This window comes from Metopolophium dirhodum, chromosome 7 (assembly GCF_019925205.1).
Source record: "Metopolophium dirhodum isolate CAU chromosome 7, ASM1992520v1, whole genome shotgun sequence".
NCBI classification, from domain to species: domain Eukaryota; kingdom Metazoa; phylum Arthropoda; class Insecta; order Hemiptera; family Aphididae; genus Metopolophium; species Metopolophium dirhodum.
In genome coordinates, this window is record NC_083566.1 from 32,093,504 (window position 1) to 32,114,401 (window position 20,898).

The 20,898-nt window shown below is 28.8% G+C and overlaps 2 protein-coding genes across 2 annotated transcripts in view; one reads left to right on the plus strand and one right to left on the minus strand.

Moving 5' to 3' along the window:
* The window catches only part of LOC132949644 (dynein axonemal heavy chain 7-like), a 28,726-nt gene extending 14,918 nt beyond the window's left edge, over positions 1-13,808 (plus strand). Inside the window, exons 32-48 of the mRNA XM_061020630.1 lie at positions 43-203; positions 280-727; positions 806-941; positions 1,003-1,400; positions 1,696-1,888; positions 1,957-2,113; positions 2,180-2,385; positions 2,540-2,680; positions 2,749-2,900; positions 2,969-3,342; positions 3,427-3,606; positions 3,688-3,966; positions 4,021-4,257; positions 4,340-4,837; positions 6,910-7,139; positions 7,301-7,599; positions 13,355-13,808. Of these exons, the coding sequence (XP_060876613.1) occupies positions 43-203; positions 280-727; positions 806-941; positions 1,003-1,400; positions 1,696-1,888; positions 1,957-2,113; positions 2,180-2,385; positions 2,540-2,680; positions 2,749-2,900; positions 2,969-3,342; positions 3,427-3,606; positions 3,688-3,966; positions 4,021-4,257; positions 4,340-4,837; positions 6,910-7,139; positions 7,301-7,559 (4,049 nt within the window). The 3' untranslated portion in view covers positions 7,560-7,599; positions 13,355-13,808. The remainder of the gene's footprint in view (positions 1-42; positions 204-279; positions 728-805; positions 942-1,002; positions 1,401-1,695; positions 1,889-1,956; positions 2,114-2,179; positions 2,386-2,539; positions 2,681-2,748; positions 2,901-2,968; positions 3,343-3,426; positions 3,607-3,687; positions 3,967-4,020; positions 4,258-4,339; positions 4,838-6,909; positions 7,140-7,300; positions 7,600-13,354) is intronic.
* On the minus strand, positions 7,728-20,889 carry LOC132949643 (mucin-2-like). Its single transcript, XM_061020629.1, has 2 exons — positions 20,649-20,889; positions 7,728-10,120 (listed from the first exon to the last, which is right to left on the minus strand). The coding sequence occupies exons 1-2, from the start codon at positions 20,803-20,805 to the stop codon at positions 7,728-7,730; spliced, it is 2,550 nt and encodes an 849-aa protein (XP_060876612.1). The 5' UTR covers positions 20,806-20,889.
* Positions 20,890-20,898: the final 9 nt, after the last annotated feature.

Genomic DNA, 20,898 nt, shown 5'->3' on the forward strand with positions numbered 1-20,898 from the left:
TTTAAATGAATTAATTCAAACCAATCGTACATTCATTTATAGATGCAATTGATGCTTTAAATACTCTAAAACCAACTGATATAACATTGGTTAAGTCTATGAAAAATCCTCCTGAAATGGTGAAAACTGTTATGGCAGCAGTATGCGTAATGAAAGGCGTCTCGCCAGATAAAATCCCCGATCCAAATAAGCCAGGACAAAAGGTAATATTTAATTTTACTTCTCCACAATTCACAAATATACATAGGTATAGTAAAATATGAAAAATGTATTTATTAGATACTCGATTATTGGGGACCTAGTAAACGTATTTTGGGTGATATCAATTTTCTGCAAAGATTAAAGGAATACGATAAGGATAATATACCTTCTCAAATTATGGCAATTATTCGGAAAACATATCTTCCTGATCCTAATTTTAAACCACCAATTGTAGCTAAAGCATCTAGTGCTGCAGAAGGTCTGTGTAAGTGGATTATCGCATTGGACATGTATGATAAAGTAATCAAAGTTGTGGCACCGAAAAAAGAAAAACTTGAAATAGCTAATGCAGAGTATGAAGCAACAATGGCGATATTGGAAGAAAAACGAAATGAAGTGAGACAGTTACAGGAAAGATTAGATTCTCTTAAAGACCGATTGGAAGAGACTGTGTTGAATAAAGAGAAATTACTTGCAGAAGTTGCATTATGTGAAAGCAAGTTAATTAAAGCAGAAAAACTTATAGGTTGGTATCCAACTCAAAATACCGTTCATAATCAAATATGTATTTATAAATTAATAAACCTAATTAAAAATTGTTCAGGAAGTCTAGGTGGTGAAAAACATCGTTGGGCCTTACGAGCGGAAGAACTCCAGACTAATTATGATTGCATACCTGGTGATATTCTTATATCTTGTGGAATAATTGCGTATTTGGCTCCATTTACATTTAATTTCAGGTATTTGAATTAATCACGCCTAGATTATGTTCCTGAAAACAATTTTAATTTTATTTTGTAGATCCTCAATAATAAATGATTGGAAAATATTGTGCAATGATTTAAAGATTCCAAGTTCAGATAGTTATAGTTTAATTGAAGTTTTAGGCGTTCCGACTAAAATCCAAAATTGGACTATTAATGGATTACCATTAGATTCATTTTCGATCGATAATGCCATCATTATGGATGGCTCACAAAGATGGTCGTTACTGATTGACCCTCAAGGTCAGGCACATAAATGGATTAAGACGTTGGAAAAATATAATGACATCATTATTATTAAGTTAACTAATCCAAATTATATGAAAAGTATCGAGCTTGGTATTGAAGAAGGGAAGCCAGTATTAATTGAAAACGTACTAGAAGATTTAGATTTGCCTTTAGACCCAATATTATTGAAGCTGGCGTATAAACAAGGTGATTATATAATATCGGTTTATGTTATGATGTAAAAAAAAAATTGTGTGACGTTCAGTGTATGTTGGATTAATTTGTTTATTTTATGACAGGAGTTAGTTAAAATAGTTACAATCAAAAATCAATTAATATTTTATGATTGTTAATAATATGATATATTTACAAAACAGAAATCAAGATTGTGGATAACATGTTTGTTAATTCTAGAATTGTATATAATATATTTAACATAGCATGAGTGTGATCAAGCTTACCTACATGTAATTAAATTAATTGTCATAATTTTAACTTATAGGAAAGTCAATGTATATAGCACTTGGAGATAATATCATCGAGTTCAATCCGAAATTTCGATTGTACATCACATCAAAACTTAGAAATCCACATTATTTACCAGAAATATTTAACAAAGTTACCGTTATAAATTTTGCATTGACCGTAGAAGGTCTAGAAGACCAATTATTGGGAATCGTTGTCGCCAAAGAACGGTAAACATACTCAACAATAATATATATTTTATGTGGTAAATATTAAATAAGTATCAAATTTGATACAGACCAGATCTGGAGTCAAAAAGACAACAATTAATTGTTGAGGGTGCTGAAAACGTTAAAGCTTTGTTAGACGTCGAAAACAATATTCTGCAAATTCTTTCAGCCCCGGGAAACATTTTAGAAGACGAAAATGCGGTTGACGTTTTAGATAATTCTAAGGTAAATATTAATAAATGGAAATTAAATTACTTATTAAATATTACAATGATGGATTATATTACCTAGGTATTAGCTAAAGAAATAACCCGCAAACAAGCGGCTTCAGTGGAAACTGTTGCAGTTCTTGATCAATTTCGTTTACAATATAAACCAATCGCTGAACACTGTTCTATACTTTATTATTGTATTACTGATTTGCCAAATATTGATCCAATGTATCAATATTCATTATCTTGGTTCATCAATATTTTTATTATGACTATTGAAACGGCGTGAGTAAACTTTCATCTGAACACATATTATATCAATTACTATTTATACTTACACACATAGGTACTCACATAAATTACATTAATTTTATAATCTGGTATGTACCTTCCATCTATATATATTATAAGAGTAAAATATAGTGAATTGTTAATTTAGAAATAAATCAAAAATTATTCGAATACGCCTAGAAGCTCTGAAAGAAACTTTTACTTATAATTTATATGCCAACGTATGCCGGTCATTATTTGAAAAGGATAAGATGTTGTTTTCTTTCATTATGTGCACTACAATAATGCTGTAAGTGGTAATAATTACGTTGTGTTTATTTTAATGTTAATGACGTTTAATAACGTTGATTGTTATAGTGCTGAAAACAAAATTGACAAGCAAGAACTAATGTTTCTTATTACTGATGGTATTGATCTTAAAAACAATGTTCTTAATCCTGGACCAAATTGGTTTCATGATAAAAGTTGGAATGAGATATGTCTTTTGGATGAACTAAATGCGTACCATGGTATAAATAGATTTTAATATACGATTTTGGTATAATAGTACTGTATTGCTACGATTTGATTATTTCAGGCATAAAAGATGATTTTATAAGCAGGGTGGATGAGTGGAAAAACTATTGCGACATGACAGATCATGGAATTTTAAAATTCCCTAATCCTTGGTACGATAAATTAAGTGATTTTCAACGAATTCTCGTCATACGTGCCATTAGGCCTGACAAGGTCATACCTGTTATAACCAGACTTATTGAAGTAGAACTAGGAGAAATGTTCATTCACCCACCACCATTTGACATAAAAAAATCCTATGGTGACTCAATTTGTCTGAGTCCACTTATATTTATCCTCTCACCTGGGGTAGATCCTATGGCGAGTTTGTTGCAGTTTGCCGACAAAATGGGTCAGACGGAAAGCCTTCAAAGCGTTTCGTTGGGCCAAGGACAAGTTAATAGAATATAAATACATTAATATATTATGATTTATGATATTAAATTAAATTAATTGTAAATATTCTAATACTAATTAAAGGGTCCTATAGCTGAATTGCTGATAAGAAACGCACAAAAAATGGGTGGTTGGGTATGTTTGCAAAACTGTCATTTGGCTACCTCGTGGATGGGACAGTTGGAAGTGATTTGCGACTCGTTTGATATTTCCAACGTGAATAGTGAATTTAGATTGTGGCTTACCAGCTATCCATCTGTCAAAGTAACATTATAATAATATTGTTAAAGGTTCATTTCCGGTGTACCTATATTATAATATTTTACGTTATGCAATTAATTTTAGTTTCCGGTGTCCGTGCTACAGAATGGTGTTAAAATGACTAACGAGCCGCCTACGGGCTTACAAGCTAATATGCTCCGGAGCTATCAGTCGTATCCCGTGAAAGATAAAAACTTTTTTGAAGGATGTCCGGGTAAGGAACGGACATTCACAAAACTATTGTATGGTATTACATTTTTCCATGCCATTGTACAAGAACGGAGAAAATTTGGGCCAATTGGATGGAATATACCTTATGAATTTAACGAATCCGATTATTACATTTCTATTCAACAACTTCAAGTGCATATCTGTTTAGGAATATATCTTATGAGTTATTAATCAAATTATTTTTAGATGTATATTAATGAATTCGACGAAATACCATTCGAGGCCGTGACATACTTAACCGGAGAATGTAATTACGGTGGTAGAATAACTGACGATTGGGACAGGCGTACGATTAATACGATTTTGAATAAATTTTGCTGTCCGCAAGTAGTCGAAAACCCGTACTATTTGTTTTGTGACGTCGATCAGAAGTATGGAATCCCGTTTCGTGCCCACTACCATGATTTTATTAAACAAATAGAAGTAGGAAAAACAATTATAAAAATAAACTGTTTGTCGGTAAACACGGGTCATTAATAAAAAATTCAAATTTTTTTTTTTATAGGAAATTCCAGTCGTCCACAGTCCAGAAGTGTTTGGGTTGCACATCAACTCGGGAATCATCCGTGATTTACAGACCACGAAGTTACTGTTCAAATCATTCGTATCAGTAATGGAATACAGCGGCGGAACAGATGACTCTGATACGACAGATAAGGCACTGATAGCGACCGTGTCCGATATACTTACGAAGCTTCCGAATAATTTCGACGTAGAAGCAGCAACGATAAAATATCCCGTTATGTACGCAGAATCCATGAATGCGGTCCTTATTCAAGAAATGGAACGTTTTAACGTACTATTGTCTGTGATTCGTAAAAGTTTACAAGACCTGATAAAAGCTATCAAAGGCGCTATTGTTATGACGCCTGAACTAGAAACCATGGCCCTATCGCTATCCACGGCCAAATTCCCAGTTATTTGGTTGAAGTTTTCTTATCCAAGTCTTAAGTCCTTGGGAGGCTATATAACTAATTTTATTGAACGACTTAATTTCTTGCAAGTAAGCCGTGTTATGTGTGTAGCTTAAATGCTTATAACAATATTATAGTAGGGAAAAGATAACGGTTTAGAACAAATGACAAATAACTTGTAGTAGTTACTTTTTAAAAATTTGATTAGACTGTTACTAAAAAAAAAAACAAAATAGGTAAGATAACTATTTAAACAATTTTATTTAATTACCACGTATGTGTCATCTGTCTACGAGTATTATTACAAAATGTATTTAAAAAATGTTATAGTTTCGACCTACAATTTTACAAAATAATATGTTAAAATCTACTATAATATACTTCTTGATTTTAATAAGTTTTGGACAAAATAATTTCTGCAGTGTTCCATAAGATTAATAGATTTAATAAATTTTTATATATAATATTTAATAGCTCACTTAAAAAAATATTTTGTGTTTTTTGAATTTTAATCTGTGTAGTTACTAAATATTTTGGTTTTGGGAAATGAAAATACATAATACGTATCAACTAACAAGATAGGTAAATACTATATGCTTATTATTTTTGAATAACATACACAAATAAAACATTATTTGTAAGTAAATTGGATTAAATATCTAATAATAAACCAAGTTGTTATTTACTGAAAAGTAAAAGAGACGAGTTAGAAAAAATCAATCTGTGAGCGTGGTAAATTCTTAATTTCTAAACGTATTTTTTAATACAACGTAATAAACTATAGTTCTGTATTATACAATTTAAAAATAATTATTTGGTAACTTTCTATTTTGGTACCTTTTTTAGATTCTGAGCGGAGTAGTGTATTGATTTTACAACATGAATTTACAAACAGTTTTGACTCTTTTTGAGCTATCGATAGCCATAATAATTTTTTCAAATGTTGTAAATTATTTTTTTTAACTATTAAATTTCCAAGTGACTTTTCTCTTCACATCTCCACGTCTTGTATATGTATTCTTTTGCACAAATGTTAATTGTAAATACCATTACAGATTGTATATAATCCAATAAATGTTTAAAAGAAAACAACTATTAAATTTGATTATTTCTACAAATATGCTAGGCTGACACAACGTGTCCGCTCATAATTATTTTTCGTATACAATGATTTATCATTGAATTCCAATATAACACATCCATTACAATGACGTGCTCGACAACTACTGTATTGCAGAGCAGTACCCACTTGTCCACCTTTTAGATTCTGAGCGGAGCGATGAATGTGTTTTTGTTTTTTGTTGTCTCGTTTATATTGAAAAGTACCGCAAGTTAAATAACTTTGACTTCCCAAACTTATGTTTTGATTAATAGTTATAATTGTATTTGAAGTATCATATATTAAATATTTACGTTATACCTATTACACAAATAATCAAAATTAAAATAGAACCTATAAAGTTAATCTAGATTAAAATAATCAAATTAATACAGTTTTCTTGTTGTTGGTAAAGCATTCTTGTGGATGGGTAAATTTAAAACAATTTATTTTGTTGAAAACGATATTTGTTATATTATTTTGGTGGTAGAATATATAGGTATAAGGACAACGGAAACAACAAAAAGCAAGCTCTTAGACGTTTACGAAACATTAACTTTCTCCGGACAGCTTTGCACTGCACCGTATTGTTCTAAAATAAATACACGATACATAAATTGTAGCTGACGGATAAGTAAAATATTTTTAGATTAAAGTTAAACGTTTGGAATAGGTACCTTACAATGAGAGACTTTAATATTCTCTTTTTATTAGTTTAATGCAACTTGCCGGATACTTTTATTACCCTTTTATATTCCTGTCGTTAGTTTAGGTTAAAACAGAAGTTTTTCGTGTGTGAATTAAAGTCAGTGATATAGTCATACAAATACCATATTAAATACATACATATATAATATATGCATATTATACATACATACGCATATGCATAAATATTAAATATATTTGCACATTGTTATAAACAATGAATTTAAGCTGCACATCGTCATTTTACTACATTGTCTAATTGTCTAAGTATATTACTTACTCGTCGACACATTGAAATAGAAAAATATTTGTTGTTATTGTTTAGTTGATTAATTGTATTTTTTTAAATTATTTTAGATTTGGTACGACGAAGGTATACCCGATAATGTCTGGCTCAGTGGACTATTTTTTACTCAAGCATTTCTTACCGCGGTGATGCAAAACTTTGCTCGACGTTATACCATACCTATAGACCAATTGTGCTTTGATTTTCATGTACAACACTCTGATAAAGTCAACGAACCTCCTGTGGATGGGGTGTATTGTTACGGTCTATTTATAGATGGAGCTCGTTGGGATATGTCTAAGTACGTTATTTTTGAATCAACTATGTAGCGTGACGTAGAACGATTCACCTATTGAATTACAAACCCATTAAAAGATTAAGTCATTTAAGATATTATTAAATAATTGATATAATAGATGATATAATATATGTTGATGGGTAATATTTAAATATAATTTGTAGGATGGTACTGGAGGAACAATTGCCGAAAGTATTAACGGATGTGTTACCGTTAGTATGGTTTTTACCTACAAGAAAATATGAGTTGATCAAAGGTAATAGATATACATGCCCAGTGTATAATACATCAGAGAGAAAAGGAGTTTTATCTACAACGGGACATTCTTCTAATTATGTTTTATCGATGTTTCTCGATACAAATCGAAAACCCTCTCATTGGATTTACCGTGGAGTAGCTCTGATATGTCAACTGAATGATTAAAATTGGCTTTCTTACAATCAAAATAATGAATATTTACTCTGTAGGTACACATGTTATATATTTTATGAATTTAATATTTTAATTTCAGCATTAAAAAAACAGTATGATTATCATTGTTTTTTTTAAATATATAAAATAAATACATTTTTTACAAAAAAAAAATCATCATTAAAGCTTGTCAGAAGTGATCAATGGATTTGCATTGTTTTTTGCTCGTTCCTCACGTTCTATATTTTTAGCCTCGTCAATTATCCACGGATATATAATGTATACAAATTTTTCTGGATCTCCAAGTCTTGATGGTACGAGCCTCGCTACACTTTCTTTAGTTAGAGTCTGTTTCTCGATTTCGGGTTTGAGTAATTTTATAATTTTTTTTAACAAAACATGTATTTGTTCTTCATTTACCTTGTTTTTAAGTGCGTTTTGAGGATACATGTGATTGTACCAGAGTTCTGAATCTTCAATAGATTGTGGAGTGTTTGGTGATTCCGTCATATACCGATCTTGATTGTACGTTGTTTTTCTAAATTTCGAATCACCGGAAACTATATCAAGAGGTATTTTTCTCTGAACAGAGTTAAATTGATTTATCGGTGCCACTGTTGGTTTCAATGTGCTTCTTTTTGTCCCTTTTGTTGTGGTCGGAAAGTAAGTATTAATATTACCGTCTTTGTATGTATTTGATTTTTCAGTTGAAGTTGGTATATTCTGGCTTTGGTAATTATACATAGTTATATCAGATGGTAAATTATTTTGAACAGTTTTTATGGGTGTATCTGTGTTGAAAACGTTATGTGAAGGAATAAAAATTGTCGGTGTTGAAGATGAAATAGTTGATTCATCATCATGTATAGGAGTATTTGTGTTCTGTTTAATGTTTTTTATATACTTATTGGAATTAAATGTGATCTGTGGAGTTTTCTCAGTTTTAGTTTCTACTAATATTGTAGTTGTGATATTTTTAATATTCAGTGGTTGTAGATTTGTGGGCAATAATGAAGCGTAGCGTAAACTCGTTGATTGGATTTCATTGTTTTTATCAGTAGTACATTTTACATCTGGTAATTTGGTTGAAGAATAATATTTAAGTTGCGGCGGTGATGTTTTTTTATACGAAAATGTGGACGTTTCTGAAGTCGTAATAGATATTACCGATGAACGTGTTGACGAACTAATTAAATTATTAATGTTATCCTGCCCATTACTGACTGTAGTAAATTTCTTATCCGATTTACCATTTATCTTTTGAACTGGAACGTTATATGATTTGGCGTGTATATCTGTTTCAGCTCTAGCCACAGAGGAGGATGTTGATATTTTGGTATCATTATTTTCACATAATGGAGTTGAAAATATTGTAGTCGTTATTGTTGTTGGAAGTGTTGATAATGCATTTAAAACTTCGGGATTTCGTGTTGTTTCGGCCATTTCCGTTGATATTTCATTTTTGTTAATTATTGACGTTTTTAAAATATCAGTGGTGTACTTTTCGTTTGAATAGTGATGAGAATTTCGTGATTCATCCGGTCGGCTCCTTTTTTCAGAGGTATCCTGCTGATTTTTTTCACTGGTGGTAGTTGATGAATACGGTGTAACTGGTGTAGTTATTAGTTGTTTTGTGTTTGACAATGGCTCTTGTGTTGGGGAACGATGTAATAACATTTGATTTACTGTGCTAAATTCATCGGAGCTCAATGGAAGCTGTGAGACAGAGTTACTGTATGTTTCAGATTTACTTGGTTCATGCGATATAGTGAACAGTGGAAGAGTAGAAACTAGATATGTTTTTGGAAAATTAACTGTATCTAATGGCATAGTTGTGTTGAAATCAGTAAAAAAAGTTGACGGTTGAAGGTCTTGAACTTCGTGAGATCTAGTCGTTTGATTTTGTTCTGCAGTTAATGTGTTTGGAAGATCGTCCGCAGTAAGATGGTCATGTAATTTTCTATCCATTTTTGAATTTGGTTGTTCAATTTTGTCGTCTTTTATTTGATAAATTTTTATTGGATCTACCAGGTTAAGTCCTATCGGCGATGTGTGATCAAAATCATCTTTATTTTGGTTTAATATTTGTTCAGAGGTATGTAATACCTTGTCATGCTTTTGTATCACTTCTTGGTTACCTGGAGGAATGGAATTTGGGACATTCATTGTTTTTTTAATTTCAGGCTCATTATTTATTAGCGTTGGGCTCATAATTCCTGGAACGTTTGTATACCCAACTGGGAATTGGGTATGTAAAGGTCCCAAAAACCGATGGTGGTATTCATCTTTTTTATACGGTACTTGTCCGACGGGAAGTAGATGAGTTGTTGCATCATAGGGTAATGGAATATAACTCGAATAAATTGATGGTTGGTAAAATGGGTTGACGAGGAATGGATAAATTGACAGAGTCGCGATATGGTCATCGTCTAGCATATTAATTTGAGAAGTGCTCGTTCGACTTTTCTTTGCAATACGTTGTATGTTTGTTGGTTCGGTGGGTGACTGGATATTTGTACTATATCTTTCAATTAATTTTTCTATCCACGCCCGGAGAATCTTTTCTTCAAATTCTGAAAAATAATTTGTAAGCTTATTAAGTAACACACTATATTATTGTTAATGAAATTATTACAAAAGCTAATAATATTATCGATAATAATAACATGGTAGTGAATTAATATTATAACATTGCCACAATATGAATTTCTTTAAGTATCTACATAGTTAATTTAATATCTAACCTAATATTGAATTTTGATCAAAATTAACATGGAAAAAAACGAGAAAGTGGATGTCACTCTGCTATACAGTAGGTTACAAGTGGGTCACTGTTATGGATAGTATATTGGTATTAAATTTGAATTCAAGGATATAATATCATTGTAAACGAAAAAACGGTTCTGAGCGGAGACGGTTTGTCAGTAAAGGATGTTTTATGTTATATTTATATTGTAATTACATATCATTAATACAGTAGACAGTAAGTTGAATTAATATTATAAAATTACAAAAAATAACTAAAATAGTTATTCTTGGTTATTAAATATGTAATTTTGTTCAAATTTTAACATTAAATAACTATAAAAAAAATCTGTGTTTATGTATATTTTTAGATTTTTTGGTTACATATTTAACTACTTACAAGCAATCTTGTTTTAAATTTTCAATCCTTAGCTATAAAAGTTGAATATTTTATACATTTTTAACAAAATAGTTATTTGTAAATTTTCAATTTTAGGCTGGTAACAGTTTTGAAATATTTTGACTCTTTTTCAGCTAGTTATAGCCTAGTGAATTTTTTAGAAATTTGTATATTTTTTTATATGTATTCTCGATAAAAACTTTTTCACTTGGTAAAAAAGCTTGGAATTTTAATACAAGGTTCCTCATAAGTCATAAGTTTCATTAATGTAAGCTGAAAAATATCAGAAATACATAGCCACGATTATTTTTATATGTATTTTAAGTTCAAATTTGAACAAAATTCATCAAAACTTCGAAAATTTTCAAACTATTTTTCTGTTAAAAATTCATAAATGTTTTCCTTTTCATAGCTAACATTAGAAATTTTATTAGATGATTTCACCTAAGTTTTTATACTTGTACAACAAAAGTTTACTTAAGCGGAACATCAATTTCTGATGAGCTTTTAAACTCATAATTTATACAATATTTGATATTCAGCGGTAAATGATCGAATTCCAACTAACCGATTTTTATGTTTTTTAGTGTTTCTAAAACGAATAACCGTAGACTCTAGAAATATACACCAAATATTTATATTTGGATTTTCCATACCTTGTAAAATTTTCAAACTATTTTACTGTTTTTGAGCCATTGATAGCCATTATAATTTTTTCAAATTTTTAATTTATTGTATACCAAGTATGCTAAGGCGACACAATGTCATAATTTTATTGTTTTTCGTATACATTGAATCGAATCACAATTCTTAAAAATTGCAAGCTTTGCTAAATGTAATTTGCCTACTTTCAACGAAATAATTTAATTTAGAAGCTCTTCACTAAACGTAGGACGGATGTAGTTAATAGTATGGTTTGATTATTTGGAATGCATAATGTTGTACCAATTGAGACAGTTAGAATTCAATAGACATTTTTTGAAATACATTATTGAATTAATTGTAGCAGTTCCGTAAAAATTGTTTACTGAACCACATTGTAATATTGTACTTGTTAAAAAATCCAAAAGCCTATGCAAATGTTGTCACTAAGATAAAAGGTATCAGATTTATCTTTTTATTTTAATATACGTCAATTTAAAAATGTTAATTAAATTATTTTTAACCCTTTTCGAAACAAATAGTTGTGTATTTTTTTTGCTAACGTCGTTTTAACAAAATGTTGTTAACTATATGTAAATAAAATTCTCTGCGGGGACCTGTAAAGATCCTTGCATATCCACTCATTATTATTAAATATAAATAAGCATATTTTTAACTCTTTTAACAAAGTTGATTATAAGACTCAGTAAAATGGTGTATTTACGAAGTTTTTTTTATTGTCAACTTCGTTGTGCATTACTCTTAATCGAACCACGGTTGGTCTCAAGTCAACGACATAACTGTTTCCATATAAATTTCCCATGGGGGTTAAAGTTTTAGCTTTGACATTAGCGAATTGACGCATTTTTATTTTTCAAAATATGTGTATGAAAACATTAAAAAATGAAATATATTCTTGAAAAACTACTAAAGAAATCTACTTAAATATTGTTTGATTTTGGGTAAAAACAAGTACAAAATCTAACAATTTTTGGAATTTTTACAAGAAAAAATATATGAAATCAAGCTACGCAGAATATTGTAATTAAATATTTAGAAAATAAATCGAATATAGAGTTTAGTTGACTGTTTATCGGTAAGGCAACCAAGACATGCAAATAAATGATATTTTATAATGGGTATATTTTTAATTTTGCTTTTTGTAATATTTTTTGTAAATCATTAAAAATGTTCCTACAAAAATTTGAATTGTTAAAAAATTAAAATTATTTTAAAATCAGTTTGCTAATTTTTCAAAAATTTTTTTTTTTTCAATTGAATACTATAAGCATTATAATACCACAATAAACATTTTTTAATAATATTTATTGCTATTTTTAAAATATTAAAGTAGGTATTATTTTTCTTAATAGTAGATTAAACACTTTCAATACTCTTAGTTATGTGAGTATTGGCAAATTACAATTTCGGTATTTCGGTTATTTTCCTTATTTTTGTCGAGTTTTTATCTGTCATTTTTTGTGATAAAAACTCGACAAAAATAAGGAAAATAACCGAAATACCGAAATTGTAATTTGCCAATACTCACATAACTAAGAGTATTGAAAGTGTTTAATCTACTATTAAGAAAAATAATACCTACTTTAATATTTTAGTAACAGAAGTAACAAAATTAGACTTCTTAAATGTCAGTATTGAAAAAATTTTTTAGTATTTAAATGTTGTCTAATAGGTAGACAAAAATGTCCGATACCTCATGTCTTACAAATATCAAAGTCATTCTTTAAGTTCCTAAGCGTATTATTATTTTTTAGTACGATAAGATATATGTTTTATAATGGTGTAATATTATTTATCATAGTTTTATACACATAATAAAGAGAGAACATACTAATTTTATACATTTGTATGGATTTACTATATTTACATATAAAATAATAATAGGAGTTGCTTTTTTTTATTGGTTGGCAAATAACTTTTTCATTTTTCATTTAGTATGATTTGTTTGTGATATTAAAATTGTTTAATTTAAAATACAAATCTGATATTTTTTGATTAGGTATCAAAGTGGAGGAAGCAAACATTGCTGAAATGAATGGATGAACACGTATTACAATTTTTTTTATTAAATCTTATTTCATTATTACATTTTTTAGTCATATAAACATTCTTCGAACGTATCAAAGAAATGTCAACATTCAACATACTAATACAACCACTTGACAAAAACAGGCTTTTATACTTATTTGATATAAAATTTTATCATTATTTATGTTAAATTTCATTAATACAAAGTTATTGCATTTTTAATGATGCACGTCATTAATATCAATATTCTATAAATTAAATGGTGTAGGTAAGTATATAAAAAAAAAATTGATTTTATTAATATCATTAAAAAGTAAACACAAATAAATAATATTATTATTCTTGAATCATTATAAACTTTTTAAAATTACATCGTTATGTATTTCTGTGTTCAACTTAATTGATTTTAAAACGTTCTAATTAGGTTCGTAGTTATTAAAACGTTGTAAAATAACCATATTGATATTATTTTATTTTATTGTATTCTTAATTTTCTTATTTTCTATAATTTCCTTAAAAATATGTGTTTTTTAATATTTAGTTTCTTCATATACAGTAAAAAACCTGGATAAAATTAAAATTTAAAAAAATACTAAAGTTTAGTTGAGTTATTAATTTTAATTTTGCACGGATACTTTGTTTTGTTGCAAATTGACTATCGATATGTTTTATTGGCTGAAATATATTATCAGTATTTCGAAATACTAAAGATATGGTTTGTCTTTGTACCTATATTATTTTGTAAATAAGTGTAGAATATTTGTCGTTTATCCATTTGAATATTCTATGTAGGTATAGTATTATATTATTATTTTATGATCATTAGATTCAGAATATATGTTGTGAATATTCCATTGTTAATAATTAATATTTTATGAATATATAAGCTTAAAACTATTGATAACGTATTCATGGCATGATTATGAGAGCTACGTAAAGCTGCTTTAGGATTACTTATATTAGAAATTAGAACATTGATCGAAAGTTGATAGTATTATCAAGATTCAAAAATGTTACATTATTATGCTGTTATATTATCCAGATTAGAATTTTTCAAGCTACATCATGAATGTTTTAGTGATATAGTTGGGTGTATCGTATATCGTATATGTAATCATATTTGCCTTGAAATATTAATATAGGTTGACGTTTACACTATTCATATAATCATATTAAAGAAACAAAAAGTTATTAACAAGGAACCCACAACGTGACGTGTAATTTAATAAGTTATGATAAAAAAGTCTATCAATTTTAATTTGATTTATTAAAATGTAAACTTGTTTAAACAATTTTCAATAATATTATTTATACAAATAATTTGATTACAATTCATCTATAATTAAATATGTATAAATGTTACTTAAATAAAATATATAATTGAAAAATTAAATGTTAAATTTTAATTTATAAGTATAACTATCTTGAATTTATTACGTTTCAATAATTATACGTAAGTCTACTAATTAATTTAATTGATACCACATACGGCATACCTAATAGTATAATAGAATAAACATCTGATACGTAAACGTTGATGTTGTATTATTTAAACTCGTTAAATAATAAATTTACCTCTTTAAATTTAAAATACATTATCATTTCGAACAGACTTTATTTTTAGACGTTGAACAATTGTAAAATCGATTATCTTCTTAGCGAGCTTAAGGGTCGGTTTAATTGGAATGTACTCAACTTAATACACTTTTAATGATGAGAAATAACTTTTTTTTTTAAATTTTTAACTCTCGAATGCATGACAATAGTACTTTTAACTAGTTTTGAGTCACCTCAAAGAGTTTATTTTGTCTTAAAAATGGGTTTACCTATACGTTGGTAGTCTTGGATTACATGATGATAGAACAGGTAATTTAATCAACTCGAAATGCACTTGTTTGTTGTAGTTTTATAATTCTCAGTTCTGAAAATTGAAAAGATATGAAGAACCGACGGTTACCTACATTGCTTTGGTAATTTAGTTTTAAATTATTATTAAATTAAAAGCTCCGAAAATCGACGAAATAATTTAATAGATACCTGCGTCACATAAAAAAAAAACGAAACCACACTGATTATTTGCGTTTTTATACTCATTTTTTATACTTCATATTATCACTGATTGAGAATTTGTATTATAAATCTCATTGATATTAAAATATATAATAAAGTTGAGACTCGAGTTACGATGACTCAAAAATCTTGATAACGTGAATTTTTTTCTTGCGCCTATTGAAGTGTTTATAAGTTGTATTTGAGGTGTATAACTCGAAACATTTTTAAATTAAATTTATTTTTATTCACCTCGGGATTCGTGTTATCGAGACTCCTCACTGTAGTATAATACAGTCTATATAGTATTATTATATATTATATTAATTTATATATTGTAATATGATTTTGCATTTTAAAATAAAAAACGTCACTTGGACTTGAATCACTGTGTTTGTGTTGTTTGACTCGTGATGTGCTATTAAAACTTCAGTTTGAATACCGACTTCATTAAATTCACTTACAGGAGGACAATGATTTTAATTTTGCACTTGTAAAACTAATTGTGTAACGAACCGATGCGTGTGTACCTTGAATTAAAACAAATGTTATCCAACTGTAAATGTCATGGTTCAATTAGTTGTTGCAATAAATAATTTTTAATTACTGATCACTATAAGAACATTTTATTTATTTATTCGAAAAATATTTATTTTTTTTACTACCTATATCCATTTTAAAATGACTAACTTTTCATAAATAATAATTATTATTCAATACCTACTTATTTAGATAACATCTGAAGAAAATCAATCGAATTTAACATAAAATATTTATAACTATATTTACGGAGTATTCTAAATGTCTGGGTTAACTTGAATATATTTTTTAGTTTCATTGAACTAGTGATTGTGGATAAACATTTTAAGCAATTGGCAATAGGTTTACTATTAACAATCGATTTTATGATTTTATAACTTTATAAGTCGAGTCTTAACTCTAATTTTGTACACTTCGAGTGGCTATAAATCGCAAAATCCTGCTATAGAATAAAATATAATTAGTTTATAATCTTCTAAAAATTGATTTTCAAAAAAACTTTGATAAAAGTAAAAAAAACTATTATTGTCCATTTTCAAAAGAAAACCTCAAAGAATTTTAGATATCTCGTCGAAGTTCAAAATACGGAAGACTCTCAATAATTATCCGCGGAATAGGGCGGAACGGCAACCATGGGATAAGTGAATTCCGCGGTTAATCCGCAAAATACAAATTGAAACAAAAATGCTATTATTATATTATTAAAAGCATTATATTATAATGTAATGTTAAATAGTATTAAAAGAAACATAGCTAAGTACACGTTGTATATTTAATTAATCATTAATTTAATACAATATACATATAACTTTTGTATATTTTATTTTTTCACAAATACATAATATTATAATCCACGGAAGATCACGGATAATCCACGAAGCGAATGATAGAAAGTTTAATGTATAATGATCATACTATTAGGGTTTTCAAACTTTTTGCCGTGACATTTATTATAATTTTCTATGTAAAATTAAATGTTCAAAATTATTAGAGTATTAGACTAAAAATGTTTAGATATCTTTGGCCATTTTTTCTTTCGTTGGTAACTACCGTACGTGATTATCGCCTGAGGCTACGATTTTACGAAACGTACGAACGCTGGAAAGACTTTAAGTCTCCACCCTACGAGACAAACCTACGCTTCCCACACCACACCTAACACCTTAATCATAATCCATTCGCACGCCCACGCTCGAGCATAATCTTCTATATTTTACATTCAATCGCATCGTTTATATCCTCCATTAGCCACCTTAAACATTCAGCCGGGATTATGAATGCCATGGGCGCCTATAATTTCTTGCTGAACCCCAATCAGTCATCCGCTGACACTCACTTTCTGCTCGCGATATTTCTAGAAAAAATTTGAATAAATTTTTATCGTATTTCGTTATTATTTTTGCAATATAATATCACGTTATGCTGTAGCTACTGAAAAATTACTATGTAATTCAAACGTCATAACACTAAGCCATACTCAAGGAGATTGCATCGAAACATTTCAATTGACGGTGGGCATTCTACAATAAATAGTCCGAGGTATAGATACCCGTAAATCTGTGACTGTAGCTACCGAGAGCCACTGACAAATTTTTAAATGTTCAAATAAACCTTATTTGATTTGTACTTGTTCATTTTTTTCGATGGTTTTCTTATTCTGATTGTCTCGTCAGTTGAATATAAAATAATCACCGTATTATATTTATTTTTCATCCATAGGTTAGGTTAGGTCACATTGCATTTATTTGCAGCATATTATAATATTATGCGGTGCACAATTTTTAAAAAATACCAACATTTTTGAAAGAATTTGATTATTATTTTATTTTTAAGAGAACGGTTATCTGAATTCTTTCATGGTTTTTTATAATAATATTTTTATTTTTATGAAAGTTTTAAGTAGGTTTTAAGCACCTATATAGAATATTAAGATATACAAATGTTCAAAAATCGCTTCAAAATTAAAAATATTATAAAAATTCGACGGGAATACTCAGACAATGTTTTACCTTTAAGTTTGATGTTAATCAATTAATTCGAATATTAAAGCTAACAACACAAAATTTGGAAGTTTGAAACACAAATTTGGTATGTGGTCGTTTTCAAGACGGAGATAACGTCATATTATGTGGGTGTGACGTTCACTTAATTGGTGTATAAGTGTATAACACATAGGAACGTCTAATAAAATGTTTGGAGATCTATAATATAATACTATTGATTATTAGAAGTGAAAGACTGTGCCATTGAAATATTGAATCTCTTATAACATCGAATTTATTTTAATTTTTCAGTACAGAAAATATCTCTTTGGGAGGGATTCACGTCGTCATAATCTAATAATGGGAAAATAATTTTTGAGTCTTAAATTTTAAGTCTTGATTACGAGATTGTGTTAGGTACATAGGTAGTGTCTAGAATATTTTTGTTGACGTTTTCATCACAAAATATGAGCGTGCTATAAATTTGATTGTGAAGTTCCAAACTGGATATTCTTATAGTCGGCAGTTAATACGAACAGCAAAAAACTGATACCCATATTATTAAATTCCTACGCCACGGTGTCAGTGATCGATAATTTTTTAAACAAGCATTAGACAATTTAACATCGTCAATAAATCAATAAATAAATGAATGTTCATAGAGTTATAATTAATTATATCAATAGAAAAATCAACGATAATGCCAATAACTTTTTTCTATTTAATATTTTTGAAGTAGGAAATGTTTTTCTGCAGTGTGAATGGTCAATAAGATTTATAGTATTTATCGATTATGCGTTGCGATGGACCCACGCGTGAACGATAATGTTATTATTTTCTACAGGTATCGCGCATTCCGTTTTTCAAAAAGTTTTCGAATTATTATTTGGACGCGTCTATTATTTGACTGTGTGGGTAGAATAATTCATATAGGCATGTAATAATACAATAATATTTTAGAGGAGGTATAGCAAGAACCAAAGGATTAGAAGTACCAGATATAAGTCATCAGATATGAGTCCTCTTATTAAATAAAATTGACTCGTGGTCTTATTCTCCCAAAATAACTCTTATATATTTATTCAATACTTATTAATATATTAATTGACCAAAAGCACCAAACATATGATAAATACTACATGAATAGGTGAAATTATGAAATTTATTGTACACTATTCACACATAGGTATAGAAAACATAATAATAATATATAAAACATTTATATTGTGTTCTCAGTTATCTAAAAAATTGCTTGTGTTCTTTATAAGCTAAAATAAAATAAAACTAGTAAAAACAGAAGATCTAAATAGGACGAAACTCACCTACAGGTATTTTAAAAGTACCTACTAAACACTTTATGGGCTCTGTATGTATTACAATTTGTTCTCCACGCACCCTGTCAAATCCTGCACTGTTACCAGTGTTGAGTCGAGATAAATATAATTTTATCTAGATAAAGATAAAGATAACTAAATTATTTATTTATCTAGATAAAGATGAAAATAATTTATTTAATAAATTAAATTATCTGGATAAATTAATCTAGATAACGGTGATTTTTATCTTAGATAACTGTGTAAATTAATAATCTCTATATATCTAGATAAAATCAACACTAACTGTTACTGCAGTTTGGGGCGTTACATTATATTATATTATAATATCATTTCAGATCTCAGCTGGTCAGTTTTGTAAAAAACTACTTTAAAAAAGTGTTCGAGACTAATTTTAAATAATTTTATTAAAAAATTTTAAAATTTTATATTTTTTTTGTCAATTAGTTTATTAATACTTATAATAGGTACGGTTTTATTTTTATCATCTATTCCTAATTATAATTAATATTGGTCAATATTTGTTTGAGTATTTCATCAACTTAATTACAATTATTTAGAAATAGTAGGCAGGTATCTACCTAAAATTTAAAATTTAATTTTAGTCTTGTGTAGAAATTTGACAACTACCTTATTTTTTACTAACTAACAATATCTAATATTTATTAACTACTAATATTATATTCAAATTTAAATAATCATCAAGATTTAAACATGCATTTCATTGATTAAAGTTATAATATTAGGTACCTATTTAATTTATTAAATAATATCATTGTATCAATGGCCAATAGTATCACATAAATGCTTGATACATACCTACCTACATTAATTGAATAATATCATTAACTTAAAACTAGTATCAGTGATATTATTATGTTAAATTATTGAAACTTTGGCGGTGATCGTTCATTTTTGCACCAATTGCAAATATTTGAAAATGTAGGTCAGAATAAAAGTATTCGAAGGAAAGACTAAACAATTGTCAAGTATAGGTTAGGTTTTTAATATAGTAAAAATGTATTTACTTATACTCAAATACCTGTTGATAGATAGTATATTAATGCTGAATATGAGTATTCGAGGAAGAGTCGTGGCAGTTAAAAAAACAATGATGGGCGAGAATCAATATTTTCAAGAAGAAAAATTCGATACGTATCGACATGGAATACCATTGCGTACCAACTCGTATCGAAGTCTGAGTCCGATACGGGTCGGTACGTATCGCTTGTAAATAGCGCGCGCGTGTAACTTCTCGAACGCTCGAAAATTGACCTGTTGCGTGACGATACACTCCGATTTCTTCCTCGGAAAACCTTCAATAATAATGGGAAACCGACTGAACCGGCCGAGCACTCACCGCCGTAAGAGTCGTTGTCGTCATCGTCGCCACCGGTGCCACCCCCAATGCCGTCCGTCTCTCGTGGTCGTCGTTCCGCGGAGATCGTCCCCGACAGCGTGCCGGGCAACAGCATCATCGCGACGGCCAACAGCAGCCACGTCGTCGTCGGTCCCATCCGGAAAGGTCGCGGCAGATGAACGTCTATATAGCTCACGATTAATATCGTTAAACTAAGGATGTCCGCGTGCCGACGGGTTAAACGATATAA

Coding starts and splice junctions, on each gene's coding strand:
- LOC132949643 (XM_061020629.1), bottom strand. CDS start 20,805: ATGGGACCGACGACGACGTGGCTGCTGTTGGCCGTCGCGATGATGCTG. Junction 10,121..20,648: donor CGACAACGACTCTTACGGCG/GTGAGTGCTCGG, acceptor ATTATTTTTCAG/AATTTGAAGAAAAGATTCTC.